Source organism: Cnephaeus nilssonii (genome assembly GCF_951640355.1).
Source record: "Cnephaeus nilssonii genome assembly, contig: SCAFFOLD_185, whole genome shotgun sequence".
Lineage (NCBI taxonomy): Eukaryota > Metazoa > Chordata > Mammalia > Chiroptera > Vespertilionidae > Cnephaeus > Cnephaeus nilssonii.
In genome coordinates, this window is record NW_027645471.1 from 1 (window position 1) to 16,721 (window position 16,721).

At 52.1% G+C, this 16,721-nt stretch overlaps 1 protein-coding gene across 1 annotated transcript; it reads right to left on the bottom strand.

Annotated features, from left to right (window-relative positions):
* Positions 1–256: 256 nt before the first annotated feature.
* Positions 257–16,490, bottom strand: IKBKG (inhibitor of nuclear factor kappa B kinase regulatory subunit gamma). The gene is made up of 10 exons (XM_079800925.1): positions 16,356–16,490; positions 14,232–14,483; positions 12,803–13,014; positions 11,160–11,278; positions 8,909–9,061; positions 7,529–7,616; positions 5,821–5,964; positions 5,400–5,542; positions 5,155–5,207; positions 257–4,903 (listed from the first exon to the last, which is right to left on the bottom strand). Exons 2-10 carry the CDS (start codon positions 14,416–14,418, stop codon positions 4,761–4,763), a joined length of 1,242 nt encoding a protein of 413 aa, XP_079657051.1. The 5' UTR covers positions 14,419–14,483; positions 16,356–16,490; the 3' UTR covers positions 257–4,760.
* Between the last annotated feature and the right edge of the window lie 231 nt (positions 16,491–16,721).

Here is a 16,721-nt window from a genome sequence, read left to right on the forward strand (position 1 = left end):
GCAAACTTTGCGAGGCAATTTGATGATATGTATCAAATACCTTTTCGTTTTGTTTTGTTTTGTTTTGAATATTGTTGGAGGTATTACATATGTCCCTTCTTTTCCCCCATTGACCCCCTCCAGCCTGCCCCACCCCAGGCCTTCACCACCCTATTGTCTGTGACCATGGGCTATGCATATATGCACACAGTTCTTTAGTTGATCCCTTCCCACCCTTCCCCGCCTTTCCTCTGACATTCTGCACTCTGTTCCATGCTTCCATGTCTCTGGATCCACTCTGTTCATCAGTTTATTTTATTAATTAGCATTCCACAAATGAGTGAGATCATGTGATACTTGTCTTTCCCTGACTGGCTTATATCACTTAGCATGATACTCTCCAGCTCCCTCCATGCTGTCTCAAAGGGTAAGATTCTTCTTTTTACAGCTGCATAGTATTCCATGTACCAAATACCTTTAAAAGGGGTTATACTTCAACCCAACAATTCCCCTTCTAAATATCTATTGCACAAAAACAAATGTACCAGGATATTTATTTCAGCACTGTTTATAATACTGAAAAATGAGAACAGCATAAAGGCCTATACATAGGGGACTGGTTAAAATAGCTATGGAATATACATTTGTGGGTTATTATATAGCCTACTGCCTCCTGTTTTGGGATAGAGAAACTTTAAAAGCACAAAAAGGTGCCCAGCCAGCATGGCTCAGTGGGTGAGCATTGACCTATGAACCAGGTCATGGTTCGATTCCCGGTCAGGGTTGCGGGCTTGATCCCCAATGTGGGGTGTGCAGGAGGCAGCTGATCAATGATTCTCATCATTGATGTTTCTATCTCTCTCCCTTCCTCTCTGAAAGCAATAAAAATATGTATTCTTTAAAAAGCACAAAAAGGTGTGGGAGGAAGGGAGAGGGAGAGAGAAATAACATCCATGCAAGAGAGAAACATTGATCAGTTGTCTCCCGTACACACCTGACTGGGGATCAAACCTGAAAACCAGTTGTGTGTGCCCTGACTAGGAATCGGCCTTTCTATGCACAGGACAATGCTCCAACCCACTGAGCCACACTGTCCAGGGCTGGAAACATTTTTTAAAGGATTCCCCAAACATCTTTGAAAAGAGAAATAAACTAGGCAAACATCTGGAAAGACTGATTTTTTTAAAAGTTACACATTATGAATAGAAATGTTAGGAGTAAAAAGTATATAATACAGTACAGCAGAGATTTTTAAATGATAGGATCAATTTATTGCAGTAAATTTGAAGTGATTAACTGAACACTGTGCTAAGAAAATATAACTTACTCAAGAAACAAAACACCTGAGTACAACTAAATTCAGTTTCAAGAAAATTGAATCAGTGGTTTAAAACCTACCCTCACCCATATGAAATCCATTAGATCTAAGCAGTTTTACCAAGCATTCAAAGAGCAGCTATTCCTAATGTTATGCAAACATTTATACAGAGAAATTATGAATGTTCTCACAGCTCACTTAACAAAGCATCATACATTAATTTCATGCACAAATACTGCGGTTTGTATCCTTAAGAGAAAGGGCCTGGTTCTTGTTCAAAAGACAATGACGATACCGGTTTCCCACCCAAATGGTAGCAAGGTGTGCATCTGCAGCTTTTACTTTTTTATTGGGGTCACACCTTACACATAATTTTGTCTACTGGCTTTTTCACACCAACCTGCTACAGAGCGTGTGCCACACCGCAAGATGTTCACAACCCTCGCTGTGTGGGTCCATGTGGTCCAGAGGGAAGCCTCCTCTTTCACCACAACTTTTGGCAGCTACAGATGATGATGCAGCCTGGCCAGCGTGGCTCAGTGGTTGAGCGTCAACCTATGAACCAGGAGGTCAAGGTTTGATTCCCAGTCAGGTTGAGGGCTCAATCCTCAGTGTGGGGCATGCAGGAGGCAGCCGATCGATGATTCTCTCTCATCGTTGATGTTTCTCTCTCTCCCCCTCTCCCTTTCTCTCTGAAATCAATAAAAATATATATTTTTTTAATTTTTAAATGATGGTGCAGTAAGCATGTCTACAATGCCAAAGTCACAGTACCTGACTGTCTCTTACGGTTAAACAGGCTGAGAATGTCCGTTCTGCCAAACCAGTCCACAGGACCTATCCCCTGCACCTCGCCAGCAGGGCACCAGACATCATTTGTTGCACTTTTGAAATTACTTTTTGTTCAATTGGAGTCTGTGTCGTTTTAGTGACTGGTGAAAGAGAAACGCTTTCTTGTTGTGCTAACTGGCCATCTGGATTTCTCGTAAGCATCGAGCAGCAGGTGTGTGAGCAACAGGGAACAACATAGGTTCTGGCAGGATGTGCTTCTAGCTATCTATCTACTTCCCAAAGCCAGGCTCATGAGAATCAAGGGGCCACAGCTAAGAAGGCAGGCAAGCTACTTCCCTCACCGGAAGAATCCCACCACTTGTTCCGGAAACCCAACCAGAGCAAAGCCAGAAAGAAGAAAGAAGAATCCCTCTTCTGGGCAAACAGCCTGGTTCAAAATCTCTGGTGTAGAATGTAGAGTTGGCCCTACAGAAGGAAGCAGGCAAAAGGGAAGGTTCAAAAGAGCAGTGGTTGCCTGGCCAACATGGCTCAGTGGTTGAGCGTCGACCTATGAACCAAGAGGTCACAGTTCGATTCCTGGTCAGGGCACATACCCGGGTTGTGGGCTTAATCCCGAGTGTGGGGCGTGCAGGAGGCAGCCGATCTATGATTCTCTCTCATCGTTGATGTTTCTATCTCTCTCTCCTTCTTCCTTCCTCCCTAAAATCAATAAATATATTTGTTGTTAAAAAAAAAGAGCAGCGGTTCCCAGCCACAGCCCAGTGCCGTGGTCAGCCTCTGACTCAGGTGGTCCAGGGCCCGGGCAGGAACATTTGTAAAGCTCCCAGCTGCTGCCACTGCTGTGCAGCCCTCATGGGTGCCACTACCGGAGCCTCGGGAAAGTCCCCCCAAAAAAAGAATGTCCACCTCTCACTGATCCTGTGTCATACCTGCTTTCTCTCAACCCCCCTTCAGAAGAGGGAGCTGGTCAGAGAAGGACTCCTACGTGCCTGTGTTCACCCTGTGAGAAGTACAAAGCCAGTAGCCACCACCCCGGGCACAGCTGGTCTAACAGCTCCATCGTACTGCAGCCTACCCCCTCCTCCTACTCACATCTGCTGGAACAGTATCACAGACTCCTGGAACATGATGAAACATGGCTGCCACCACTCACACTGGGTGGCGATGATCTCGGGAAGGACAAGAGCATGCTTCGGTGTTGGGAAAAGGAAAAGTGTGCTTGTGAGCCTGGCTGGTGTGGCTCAGTGGTTGAATATCAGCTTATGAACCGGGAGGTCACAGTTCAACTCCTGGTCAGGGCACATGCCCAGGTTGTGGGCTCCATCCCCAGTAGGGGGCGTGCAGGAGGCAGCTGATCAATAATATTTCTATTGCATCCATCATTTATGTTTCTATCTCTCTCCCCCTCTCCCTTCCTCTCTGAAATCAATAAAAATATATATATATAATTTTTTTTAAGTGTACTTGCAGCTGGCCAGCATGGTTGAGCGTCGACCTATGGACCAAGAAGTCACGGTTCGATTTCCGGTCAGGGCATATACCCAGGTTGTGGGCTCAATCCCTGGTCAGGGACGTGCATGAGGCAGCCAATCAATGATTCCCTCTCATCATTGATGTCTCTCTCTCTCCTTCTCCCTTCCTCTCTGAAATCAATAAAAATATATATATTTTTAAAAAGTGTGCTTGTGAGAAGCATCCCCCCTCCACCCCGTCAGACCATGAGGTGGCCACAACTCCAAACCCAAAGCAATGGAGGAAGGGTGGGAAAATGTGACTACACAAAGATAACAAACTTCAAGTCCAAACCACGCTAAGTACCGAGTCATGGTGGGAAAAAGATCACTGCAGCTTCCACCACATGGAAGAGCTGACCCCACTAATGGCCAAAGAGCTCCTACAAAGCGAGGAACAAGAGACTAACAGCTCAAGAGCAAACTGGTCAACCGATACAAACAAGCCATTCACGCCAGAATTGGAAAGGACCCTGAAGCTCTGAAAGACGCTCAAGCTCACTCTTAATGACAACTACATGATGGCAAAAGCCCACAGGTTGACACCCCTCACCAGGGCAAGGCTATGGGGAACAAGGGGAGAGCAGGAAACCACACTGGGGGCCACCGGCACCATCTACCCCGTTTGCAGATGCTCAGTGTGGCCGCTTCTAAGAATCTGACCCAAAGACACACAAGGTTGACCCAATGCATTTTCACTGCGACATTATTTATACGACAATTAAAAAGACTGGCAACAAGGCAAATGCCGTGGTGCAGCCTCCCAGCGGAAGAGCACACAGCCCAGGACTGTGCCGGCAGCGCATGCGCTGGAGCTGGGCCAGAAGGAAGGGCTCCCTCCCATCTCAGGCTGGGAAGCAGTCCTTCTCTGAGAGCCTTGACCTTGATTCCTGACTTCCCCAGTGGAGGTGGAAGAGGGAGCCCAAGAGGCAAGTGGTTCAAGCAGACAGAACGGACAAAAAGAGCACAGCATCAGGCTGGGACCCCGTGGGGCCGGAAAGGGGCACACCAGCAGCCGGGGAAGCTGAAGCGGAAGTCCCTGCAGCTAGCTCGGGGCGCTCAAAGAAGCAGCCTGCTCTTCGTCACCTCGCCTGGAACGAGGCAGGCGGGAGAGGAAAGCGGAGATTGCACTGTCCTGGGCTGGTCGCTGGCAGGCGGCTCTACTGAATGCACTCCATGACGTGGATCTGCAGGGTGTCCATGTCAGGAGCCTGATACTGGCACTTGGGGCAACAGAAGTCAGGTGGCTCCTCGGGGGGGCTTCTCCTCTGGCTGAACAAGGCGGGGTGAAAGGACTGGTGAGCTGCAGAAGGAGAACAGGCACCCGGTTATAGCACAAACTGCGGGGGGGGGGGGGACAGAAAGTACTGAGACCTGATCGGACAGTCGGATCCAATTACCAAGGTCACTGCCACTAGCACCTTCCCTTTAGCATCCCTGGGGTTGGGGTGGGGAGTGTACCCATGAGAAGCAGCCCATTCGAGCTCCCACCGCCCAGGCTCCCCAGGCTGCCAGCACCCTGCCCTCCCCAGCCCCTCCTCCTGCAGCTCTCACCTTGGGCAGGGGGCTGGGAGACCTCTACATGCCGCTTCCTCATATCTTCAATCCTTTGAGAAGAGAAACTATGCAATCAATACGTACAAGCCAAGCTCCGAGCGGGGTGCAAAGCTGATGGAAGGACAGGGTGGCAGGAGGAGAGACGGAGGGCCAGAAGCCCTCGGTCTCTTGCGCTCACCGCTGGAGCCCCCACAGCACCCATCCCGCTCTGCTCTGCGTGGGCCACGTGCTCCAAGACCTACCTGGCCGACTCCTGACAGCTGGCCTTCAACCTGCTGTACTCCCGCTGCAGCTGCTCCAGCTGCTCCTGCAGCAGCTCCTTCTTCTCGGCCAGCTTCTCCCGGGCCTGCCTCTCAGCCTGGAAATCAGCCTCGTAGATATCCGCCTGGCAACGCCAAGAGAAAGGAATGTGCCCCCCATCCGTCAGCCACTCACTGGACACTGTGCCGGGCACCAGGGGCGAAGGCAGAGCCCACTTCTACCCTCCCACGGCCCATGGCATAGAGAGTCCCCAGGTGCACTGAGAGGCATAGGACTAGTCACGAGGTCAAGGGGCTCGAAGAGCTTCTGAGAAGCCACTGTAAAATGACACCAGAGACATGCCAGGTGCCAGCGCCAGCAGGCCTGGCCTGCTCACCGGCATGTAGACCACAGACCCCTCACCTGGGCCTTGAGCACCGGAACGGTCTCCATCACAATCTTGTGCTGCTCGGCCTCTTCCTTCAGCTTATCGATCAATTCCTGCTTAGCCACTAGGGCCTCCTCGGCCTGCTGGAGCTGCTGCTTGAGATCTTCCAGCTGCATTCCCTGGGGATGGGCGAGGGGAGCTGATGAAGCCCGAGCTGGCCCAGGCCTGGGGTCGTGCCACCCCCATGCTGGCTGCTACTTCAGGCAAGAAGAACCAAGAGGAACAAAAGATCAGACCCAGGTGGCCTGCCAGCCACAAGATGCCAGTGTGTGGCCCTGGCCGGTTTGGCTCAGTGGCTATAGCATCTGCCTGCAGAATGAAGGGTCCCGGGTTCGATTCCGGTCAAGGGCACGTGCCCGGGTTGCGGGCTCAATCCCCAGTGTGGGGCGTGCAGGAGGCGGCCGATCAATGATTCTCTCTCATCATTGATGTTTCTACCTGTCTTTCCCTCTCCCTTCCTCTCTGAAATGAAAATATATTAAAAAAAAAAAGATGTCAGTGTGTGCAGGGCACGGGGAGGTGGAGGCTGAAGAGGACCTCTGAGGTCATCTGGCACAAGCTCCCACCCAGGCCAACACTCCCTTCCCAGAATCCCAGCTGGACAGCCCTCCTCCAACCCGTCAAAGGTCAAGAGCCACACTCCCTCCTGAGGCCGCCCGCTCCACGCTGAGCTGGTCTCACAAACTAACACTCCACCACGCGCCCGCTACACCAAAACGCATCGATCTTTCCACTCTGCCACCTGGTCAAAGGTCTGCTGGTCCTTCCCAGACACCCACATACACACACACTCACACACAGACACTCGCACTCAGACACACACATACACAGATGCACTCAGTCATAGCACAAATACATGAGCACACAAACATACATACACAGACACACATACAGATAGACACATGCACAGATGCACAGACACAAGGACACATGCATGCACACACACCACCCAGCCATCCTTCTGGAGATCCAAGGGGCGCAATTTGGCAACTAACTCTTCCTGTGTAACCGGTTTCAGGCTTTACCCTTATAAGTCTCTTCTGCGTATATTTGTGTTTGACCAGCTCCTTCTTAAATTGTGATCACTAAAAACTGTACCCAGCCTAGCCAGCGTGGCCCAGTGGTTGAGCGTTGACCTATGAACCAGAAGGTCATGGTTCGATTCCTGGTCAGGGCACATGCCTGGGGTTGCGGGCTCAATCCCTGTGTTGGGTGTGCAGGAGGCAGCCGATCGATGATTCTCTCTCATCATTGATGTTTCTCTCTCCCTTCCTCTCCCTTCCTCTCTGAAATCAATAAAAATATATTTTAAAAAACAAACACTGAACTCAGTAGAGGTCTAATAAGGACAAATTAGAAAAGGGCTCCCCGCTGACTTCAACACTGAGATGGAATCATTCCCAGAGAAATCTGAGCCAGGAGCCAAACTAGTGACGGCTAGCAAGAGGACCCAGCCCAGGGAGGGGGTGGAGACCCAACCCAGGTCACCATAGGCAGCAAGCAGCACAGCCCAAGTGTCCCCATCTCCCCGTAGTCTACCCTGAGCCATCACACTGCAGCCTTGACAAAACTCTAAGATTAAGTCGAGTATCCCTCCCTCGCATTTGGGAGAGCAGGCCCCATAGGGGGGAGCCGGGCCAGCTCAGTCCTAGACAGTCCCTGGGGTGTGCCCGCCATACTCACTCGGTTTCGCTCATTGCTACTCTTCATGTGGTTGTCATAATCTTGGAAGAGCTGGTGATAGGCTGCCTGGAGCTGCGCCAGCTTCCTCCTAAGAAAAAGGAGCTTTCACTGGAGAAACCACCTTGTCCTGGACCAGCCACAGCTTTTCCTGCCTCCAACTCCACCCTCTTTCTTCCTCCCACAAACCCGAATGGGACTCCCAGGGCACATACGTGCCTTAGAGGCCATCAGTTCCAAGGCATGCTTGGCTAAGTAGTTAATATTATTTTCCTCATAACTAGCATATTTTGAAGTATGAAAAGAAATGTTGATAATAAAATGGAACTGTCTGCACTCTTTAAAAGAGTCAACTTCACACCCTAGCCAGTAAGGCTCAGTGGATAGAGTGTCAGCCTGTGGACTGAAGGGTCCTGGGTTTGATTCTGGTCAAGAGCATGTACTTCGGTTGCAGGCTTGATCCCTGACCCTGGTTGGGGCACATGTGGGAGGCAACCAATCGATGTGTCTCTCTCACATCGATGTTTCTCTCTGTCTCTCCCCCTCCATTACATTCTCTCTAAAGAATCAATAGGAAGCCTGGCCTGGTGTAGCTCAGCGATTGAGCATTGACCCAGGAACCAAGAGGTCACCAGTTCGATTCCTGGTCAGGGCACATGACTGGGTTGTGGCTCAATCCCCTGTGGGGGGCGTGCAGGAGTCAGCCAACTGATGATGTTTCTCTCTCATCAATGTTTCCATCTCTCTATCCCTCTCCCTAAAAATATTAAAAATAAAAACGTTTAAAAAATAAATGAAATTAAAAAATAAAGAATCAATGGGGGCCCTAACCGGTTTGGCTCAGTGGATAGAGCGTCGGCCTGTTGACTGAAGGGTCCCAGGTTCGATTCCAGTCAAGGGCATGTACCTTGGTTGCGGGCACATCCCCAGTAGGGAGTGGGCAGGAGGCAGCTGATCGATGTTTCTCTCTCATCGATGTTTCTAACTCTCTATCCCTCTCCCCTCCTCTCTGTAAAGAAATCAATAAAATATATATATTTTTTAAAAGGATCAATGTGGAAAATATCCTCAGGTGAGGATTAACAAAACAACAAAAAAAAGTCAACTTCATGAAAAACAGAAAGGCAGGACTAGTCAAAGGTACACCAACAAAAGGAATGAAGGATCCTGGACCAGATGCTGTAAACACGTGGCCAAACAGTGGAGTCTGAATATGGCCTAGAGAATGTTGTCATTTCAAGTATGAATCACTTGGGTGTGACGATGGTTAAGGAACTGAATCCAGCCCTCAGCCACTGACAGTCCCTAGAAGGGCTCTCTCACAGGTAGAAAGCCACCGACACCCCTCTGGTCTCCATCCCTCTCATGTCAGGCACCACTCACTTCTCCTCCGAGGCAGCCTGGCGCTCCATGCGCAGAGCAGCCTCCATGCTCTGGTTCTGCATGCGCAACTGGTCCACCTGCACGCTGTGCTGCTGCTGCAGCGCCTCCCGCTCGCTCTCCAGCTGCCGGGCCTGCTCACTGGCTGCCCGGGCCCTGCATGGGGGAATGGGGAGGTCACGGTGGGGCCCCAGCAGGAGTGAGAGTGCTCACAGGAGCCCTGGGGAAGGCAGGTGGGAGCCAGAGAGCACTAGAAGCTCTGCAGTCTGAGGGGAGAGGGCGGGCACTAGGAGCACGGGGAGGAGTCGTGGTTCAGAACATCCTGTCAATGCAGAGCCAACACAGTGTGCGAAAGGGGAAGGTTGCCCTAGCCAGTTTGGCTCAGGGGATAGAACGTCAGTCCTCGGACTGAAGGGTCCAAGGTTGGATTCCAGTTAAGGGCACGTACCTCAGTTGCAGGCTCGATCCCCGGCCTCAGTCAGGGAACATGCAGGAGGCAACTAATCGATGTGTCTCTCTCACATCAATGTTTCTCTCTGTGTCTCTCCCCTCCCTTCCACTCTCTCTAAAAATCAATAGAAAAATATCCTGGGATGAGGACAACAAAACAAAAAACAAAAAAAGGAGGCACTGTCACTGGAGACAGGGACAACTGCAGGGCACCAGGTTAGGGGCAACGTGTTTGTGTCAATGCAGGGGCCCAGCCAACAACCCAGTGCAGGTGCCAAGGGGACCTGGGGCTCAGGTTCAGGCTGATGCCATCCATTATGGAAGCCCCTTCAAAGGTGAAGGAGTGATCCCAGAAGAGGATGCTGCTGCGGCCAGGGGAGAGGAGCTCTCAGGAACCACCCCTTAGGGGCCAAGAGGCGGGGAATGGGGGCCCAGGCAGAGAAGTCTCAGTGGAGGGGCCAGGAGAGATTGGGAGGAGAGGAAGTGGAGGCAGCCAGAAAAAATAAGACTTTCTAGAAGGTGGGGGGGAGCAAGGTAAGAAATAAGGTGGGGGTTCCCGGCCGGCGTGGCTCAATGGTTGAGCGTTGACCTATGAACCACGAGGTCACGGTTCAATTCCGGTCAGGGCACATGCCCGGGGTAGCAGGCTCCATCCCCAGTGCAGGGTGTGCAGGAGGCAGCCGATCAATGATTCTCTCTCATCATTGATGTTTCTCTCCCTCTCCTTCTCCCTTCTTCTCTGAAATCAATAAAAATATAAAATAAAATTAAAAAAGAAACGGGTGGGGCAACTGGAGGGAGAGGCAGGGTCAGTGTGTTCAGGCAACTCTTTCCCTCCCAGTGACTATTCTAGAAGTGGCAAGGAAGTGACTGGCCCACCTCAGTGGCTCATTTGGAAATCCAAACATCCACACCTGTGAGGAGAGCCTCCCACTGGCCTGGCCTGCCTGGGGGCAGCAGTAGCCTGGGAAGGAAATTCCTCTTTCCCTCTGTACTCCTGCTGTAGCAGCTCGTGTCTTCTCCCCTGGGTCCCCCCACAGCCCCCAGTCTTCCGATTCAGGCCCCATATTACCCCACAGTCCCCGATCTCCCGTCTCCACATTCATATCCCTCTAAATCTACAGTTCCAGGTTCCGACATGTCACCCTGCCGTACCGAGGTCTTCTGTAGGCCCCACCAGGAGGGCAACAGTGAGTGTTTCTGGGTGGGGGCAGGTTACTGGGGGTTTTTCCCCACACCCATCCAAATATACACTGAGAGGCCAGATTATTATGATCTCTGAACGCATAATAATCTGGCCACTCAGTATATATACATTAGAGGCCTGGTGCATGAATTCGTGCATGGGTGGGCTCCGGCCAACCTGGCCAGGGGGAAGGGGACATGGGCAGTTGGCCGGCCTGCCTGCTAGTCAAACTCCTGGTGGAGGGGACAATTTGCATATTAGCCTTTTATTATATAGGATGGCCAGATTATTATGCATTCAGAGATCATAATAATCTGGCCACTCAGTGTATATATATATTGAACACACATTTGCATGTGTTATCAGATAAAAGTTAGGTGCTGATGCCCAGCCAGCGTTGCTCAGTGGTTGAGCATCGACCTATGAACCAGGAGGTCACGGTTCGATTCCTGGTCAGGGCACAGCTCAGCTAAGCACCTGTCTCCACGCCCCTATGCTCACTCACAGTCAGTCCTCCAGTCCCCCATCATAGAGGAAACCCCAGAGATACCTAAATGGCCTCAGTCTTCTCAGGTGCCCTGACAGAGGCCTTTAGGTGGGCTTGCCCTCGCCACTCACCTGACTTCCAAAGCCTGCCGATCCTTGGTGGCAGCCTCCAAGCGACTCTGGCTCTCCTGGAGCTCCCCCAGCAAGGACGTCACCTGGGCTTTCACCGAGGCCTTGTCCTCAGCCATCTGCTACATGAAAAAAACCCACTTCCTGTCAGCAATGCTTTGTCACCAGCTGCCCACCCTTGGTGGCCCCATACCCTGGGGCAGCCTGCAAGTGCTAAGCTGTGTCACCCCGAGGGCTTCTCTCCTGCCCTTGGCACCCCTACTCATCTCACCTCTCGCCTCCAGCAGTTTCCAAACCCCAGCAAGGCAACTGATGCAATGGAAAGGGGTCGAGTCCCATGAGCCCCTCCTCATCTCTGCGGATGGGGTATGATGAGACCCAGCACAGAGCGGCCTCAAGTCTCCTAACACTGACGACCAGGCCATGAGGACTGAGCCCTGCAGGAATCTCTCAGCCTCTCTGAGACTAGATGCCAAGGGAAGCGAGACACAAAGACAGCGACAAAAGTACACGCTTCATTCCACAGGCCTGGGGCCACTAGGAATGACACTATTCCCAGAAGACCTCTGCCAGCAACAAAATTCAAAAGTTGTCCAGCCCGGCCGGTGTGGCTCAGAAGGTGAGCATCGACCTATGAACCAGGCCATCACGGTTTGATTCCCGGTCAGGGCACATGCCTGGGTTGCAGGCTCAATCCCCAGTGGGGGGGGGGGGCGTGCAGGAGACAGCCGATAGATGATTCTCTCTCATCATTGATGTTTCTATCTCTCTCCCTCTCCTTTCCTCTCTGAAATCAATAAAAATATATTTAAAAAGAAAAAAATGTGTAGATCAAGTTTTCCGGCTAAATATTTTTTTTTAAAAAAAGAGCCCTTGCTGGTTTGGCTCAGCGGATAGAGCGTCAGCCTGCTGACCAAAGGGTCCCAGGTTCCATTCCAGTCAAGGGCACATAACCTGGTTGCAGGCCACTCCCCGTCCCAAGCCCTGGACAGGGCTCATGCAGGAGGCAACCAATCGATGTGTTTCTCTCACATTGATATTTCTGTCTTTCCCTCTCTCTTCCACTCTCTCTCAAAATCAATGGAAAAATATCCTCGGGTGAGTATTAACAACAAAAAAAAAAAAGTTGCTCAGCCGGAGTGGCTCAGTGGTTGAATGTCGGCCTTTGAACCAGGAGAACACGGTTCCATTCGCAGTCAGGGCACATGCCTGGGCTGCGGGCTCAGTCCCCGGTGGGGCGCATGCAGGAGCCAGCCATTTGGTGATTCTCCCTCATCATTGGTGTTTCTATGTCTCTCTCACTCTCCCTTCCTCTGTGAAATTAATTTTTAAAATGTATTTCTAAAAAAAAAAAGATGTCCAAACTCGCCATTGCCTGATCTCCCTCATCAAACAGTCCGGACCAGATCCCCATAACCTCAAGCTGCTCTAGCCCAGAGTTGAGACTCAGTCCTCCCCATCGCTGACCCCCGTGCAGTAACCCCTCCATAGTAACCGCCAGTCCTGAGGGTGGTCTGGGGGACCCCTCTGGAAACACTGACATCCCTGTGGGTTTTCAGAACGCACGAGGCTGGTCGCACAGGTGGCCAGAGCCCCTAGCTTGGCCGCTCCTGGGAAGGAAAAGGCCTGCCTGCCCCCTGGGCTACCTGCTGGCATCGCTTCAGGTGCTCCACCTCCTGTAGAGCCTGCTCCCTCTGTCTCTTCAGGTCCAGCTTCTCCAGGTTCAGTCTCTCCACCAGTTTCCTGGCCTCCTGGAACTTCTGCATGAGGAACTCCTTCTCCTCCCTCTGGCTGCCCTGGAAACGCTGCAACTCCTCGCAGCACTCCCGCAGCATCTGGTTGCTCTGCCGGATGGCATCTGGCAGCAGAGGAAACAGCCGAGGGGAGGTGAGCCCTGGCAGCCAGCCTGCCAGCCCCCTGGGCCTGGCACAGTGCACTCCCCATAACCCCGAGCCGCCTCTCACACCGAGTCTCACTGAATGAGAAGCTAGTGATGCCACCTGGGCACCTGAGGCTCCGCCTAAGTACCAAAGGAGCAGATTTGGAGCCCCGGAGGCATGATCAAGGGGTGAGGCCCCGTCACACAGAGGAGGGGGGATGCACGACACACCCAGGGACAGCCATGGTGCCAGAGGGGCACAGTGCAATGGCCACTGGGACCTGGAGAAACTGCCCTGATTCGGGTGAGGGTGTGGGGGGTGAGAGTGGGGGCTGTGGTGGAGACAGGGATGGGGTGGCCAGGAAAAAACTCAACCCCCATCCACAAGTGGGGAGGGGGCAGCTGGAGGATGGCCCTGGGTCAGGAGCCCAAGACTCCTCCCTTTCTTTCCCAAAGCAGCCCACAGGCCCTTCCCAGGGAAGGCCACGCCCCTTCCCACGGAAGGCCACGCCCCCTTCCCACAGAAGGCCACGCCCCCTTCCCCCGGATAGCCAGCACTTAATGACTAATCAGTATGGAAATATAAAGGCCTGGCCACATTGGCCCAACTTGGGACAACTCAGAAGGGTCATTCCAGCTCCAGAGCTCCCTGTAAGGTCGGCCTGCACTGCAGCCCAGCTTCTCCCTCTGCCCACCCCTGCCTCTGCCCTGTCCTTCCCTTCCCTACCCTTCCCTTCCTCTTCTGGTCCTCAGAGCACTCTAAAGCAACTTCCTACCCAGCCAGTGTGGCTCAGTGGTTGAGCATCTACCTATGAACCAGGAGATCATGGTTCAATTACCAGTCAGGGCACATGCCTGGGTTGTGGGCTCCATCCCCAGTGGGGGGCGTGCAGGAGGCAGTTGATCCATGATTCTCTCTCATCACTGATGTTTCTATCTCTCTCTCCCTTCCACTCTGAAATCAATTTTTTAAAAGAAGAAACTTCCTGCACATTCATCTCGGTCTCACCGTATGCGTCCAGGGAACCCCACCTTAAACGCTGAGGGAGCGTGACTGAGCTTGAATTGCTAGCTGACTGTCAGATGTCCGCCTAGACCCAGTACAGACTCACCCAGGCACAGGTGAGCAGAATAAGCCTTCCCCCAGCAGGGCTGGGTCCCCTGACTTTTTACTCCACACCCAGTGTCCTCCTCACCTCGGAGCTCTTGATTCTCCTCCAGGCAGCGCTGGAAGGTCTCGGGAGCACCCTGCTCCGAAGGCAGGTGGAGCATGGCCGGCTTCCCCAGAGAAGGCTCTTCACCCAGCACGTCCTGGTCCCCAGCCGGGCCACCGCTGGGCTGCACCATCTCACACAGCGGACTCTTCCAGGGGGGCCTGCTCATTCAACAAGTCAAGGTTTGGAAGAGAAAGGCAGCAGGAGCGTCACACGGGACCTGTGCAGATTCCCCTGCAGGACAAGGAGCGCAGATGTCAGCAGCTCTGGGGCCATGCTGTAGGCAGAATGCCGAGCACTCTGTCTAGTGTCACGGGCTTTTTGGTCTAAGAGGTGACCCATACTCCCATTCCAAAGGGAGGCGCAGGCCCACATGTGGGACTTGGAAAAGCCATGGTTCAGCACTGGTTAGAAACGCTTGTCTAGCACCCGTCTCTGGGCTGTAAGCTGAAAGTAAGAATGCCATGCCCTGGCCGGTGTGCTCAGTGGTTAGAGAGCCAGCCCACACACTGAAGGATTTCCGGTCAAGAGCACATACCTCGGTTGCAGGTTCTATCTCTAGCCTGGCCTACTAGAGGCAATCAATCACCAATCGATGTGTCTCTCTCACATCGATGTTTCTCTCTCTGTCTCTCCCCCTCCCTTCCATTCTGTCTAAAATTCAGGATTAACAAAAAATTAAAAAAGAAACAACTCACAAAAGACCACATATTGTATGATTCTGTTTATATGAAATGTACAGAATAAGCAAATATATAAAGACAGAAAGCTGCCCTGTCGGGGTGGCTCAGTGGTTGAGCATCGACTCATGAACCAGGAGGTCACTGTGTAATTCCCGGTCAAGGCACATGCCCAGATTGTGGGCTTGATCCCCAATAGGAAGCGTGCAGGAGGCAGCCAATCAATGATTCTCACTCTCCCTTCCTCTCTCTGAAATAACTAAAAAGAAAAGTTTTTTTTAAAAAAAGAAAGCTTAGTGGGTGCTTGCTTAGAGGTAGGGGAGATGGAGTGATGGAGGTGATAGCTAAAGGGCAAAGGGTTTCTTTTTGAAGTGATAAAAATGTTTTGGAATTACTAGTGATTGTTGTACAACTCTGAATATCCTAAAAACCAGTGAATTGTACACTTTAAATGGGTGAATTCTGTGGTGTGGTATGTGGATTATATCTCAATAAAGCTGTTCTTGGACAATAATAATAATGAGACACGATTATAAGGGGTATAAACAAAATCAGCCATGAGTTGATAATTGTTCACGCTGGGATGTGGGTACATGGGGTTTACTATACTATTCTTCCTACTTTTGTACATCTTTTAAATTTTCATAATAAAATGCTCAAAGTACCATGTCTCTCACTTGGATTACTGCAATAGCCTCCTAACAGGCCACCCTGTTCTTAACCTTGCTCCCTACAGTCGGCCAGAAAAATCAGCCTAAAAGAGTAATTCCAATCACTTCCCTGCTCTAATCAGACGCCTACCATGGATCCTCATTGTCCTCCGTGCAAAAGCCAAAGTTCCTAGTAAAGCCTAAAGATCCGGTACCATCTGATTCCCCATTACTTCCTCTCCAGGTGCCTTACTCCGATCCAGCTATAGTGGCCTCTTTGCTGTCTTAAAAACATGCCAGGATGGACCATTCATTCTCGAGTCTCACACACACACACACACACACACACACACACACACACACGGTATGAGGTCGGGTAGACATTAATCGTTTTGCAAAGTGAGCAAACGGAGGCACATGGAGGTAAGATAGCTGCCAAACTGTATTGGGATCTTTTTAAAGAAGTTAACAACCTCAAATGCTGTCAAGTTTGATGAACAGAAAATGTCTCCGAACTAGAAGAGTCATCCACGAACTAGGGGCGTGGTCAAACTCCGCTGCCGCGGAGGAGGGACAAGCGGAACAGTCAAGCTCGTCGCCAAAGTAACCTGGGTCCAGCATCGGCCCCGCCTGGGCCAGTGCCCTAGGAGCGGGCGGCAGAAACGGACCGGGGCCCAACCGGAGTAGGAAGCCTGGACGTCCGGGGGAATCTAGGAGGCGGCGGAACGCCCACCGATGGTACCCTGTCTTCCTGTCTTCGGGGAAGAGGGCCACACCTGTCAGCAGAATCGATCCGACGTGAGAAGGGCGGGAGCAGCGGGTCGCGAGCGCTCCTCGAGCCCGTCACTCCAAGCAAGTCCCGATTCCGCGGTAGCTCTTCCCTTCTCCGGCGGCTGAAATCCCCACTTCCGGCTTCCGGTGTCGTTGCCGCGGTAACCGGAAGTAAAACACACAAGCCCCGCCCCCATCCAGGAGGCCGGCAAGAGGTGTGAAGGAGGCTGTTCCCCAAGAAGCCCGAGCCCGCCAGCCTCCGCCGGCCCGCAGTACGTTCCCTAGTGACGTGACCACCCGCTGCTTTTCCCGGCGTCAAGCCCACATTTCCCCTAGTCTCTCCGGCGGGGGCATCCAGCCCCGGGTCGCTC

Excerpts from the sequence above, each read along its gene's own strand:
- IKBKG (XM_079800925.1), bottom strand. The coding sequence starts at position 14,418 with ATGAGCAGGCCCCCCTGGAAGAGTCCGCTGTGTGAGATGGTGCAGCCC. Across the intron at positions 9,062-11,159 it reads CGGCAGGCTTTGGAAGTCAG|GGCCCGGGCAGCCAGTGAGC; the intron begins GTGAGTGGCGAG and ends TCCCCCATGCAG. Across the intron at positions 5,208-5,399 it reads AGCTGTCAGGAGTCGGCCAG|GATTGAAGATATGAGGAAGC; the intron begins GTAGGTCTTGGA and ends CTCTTCTCAAAG.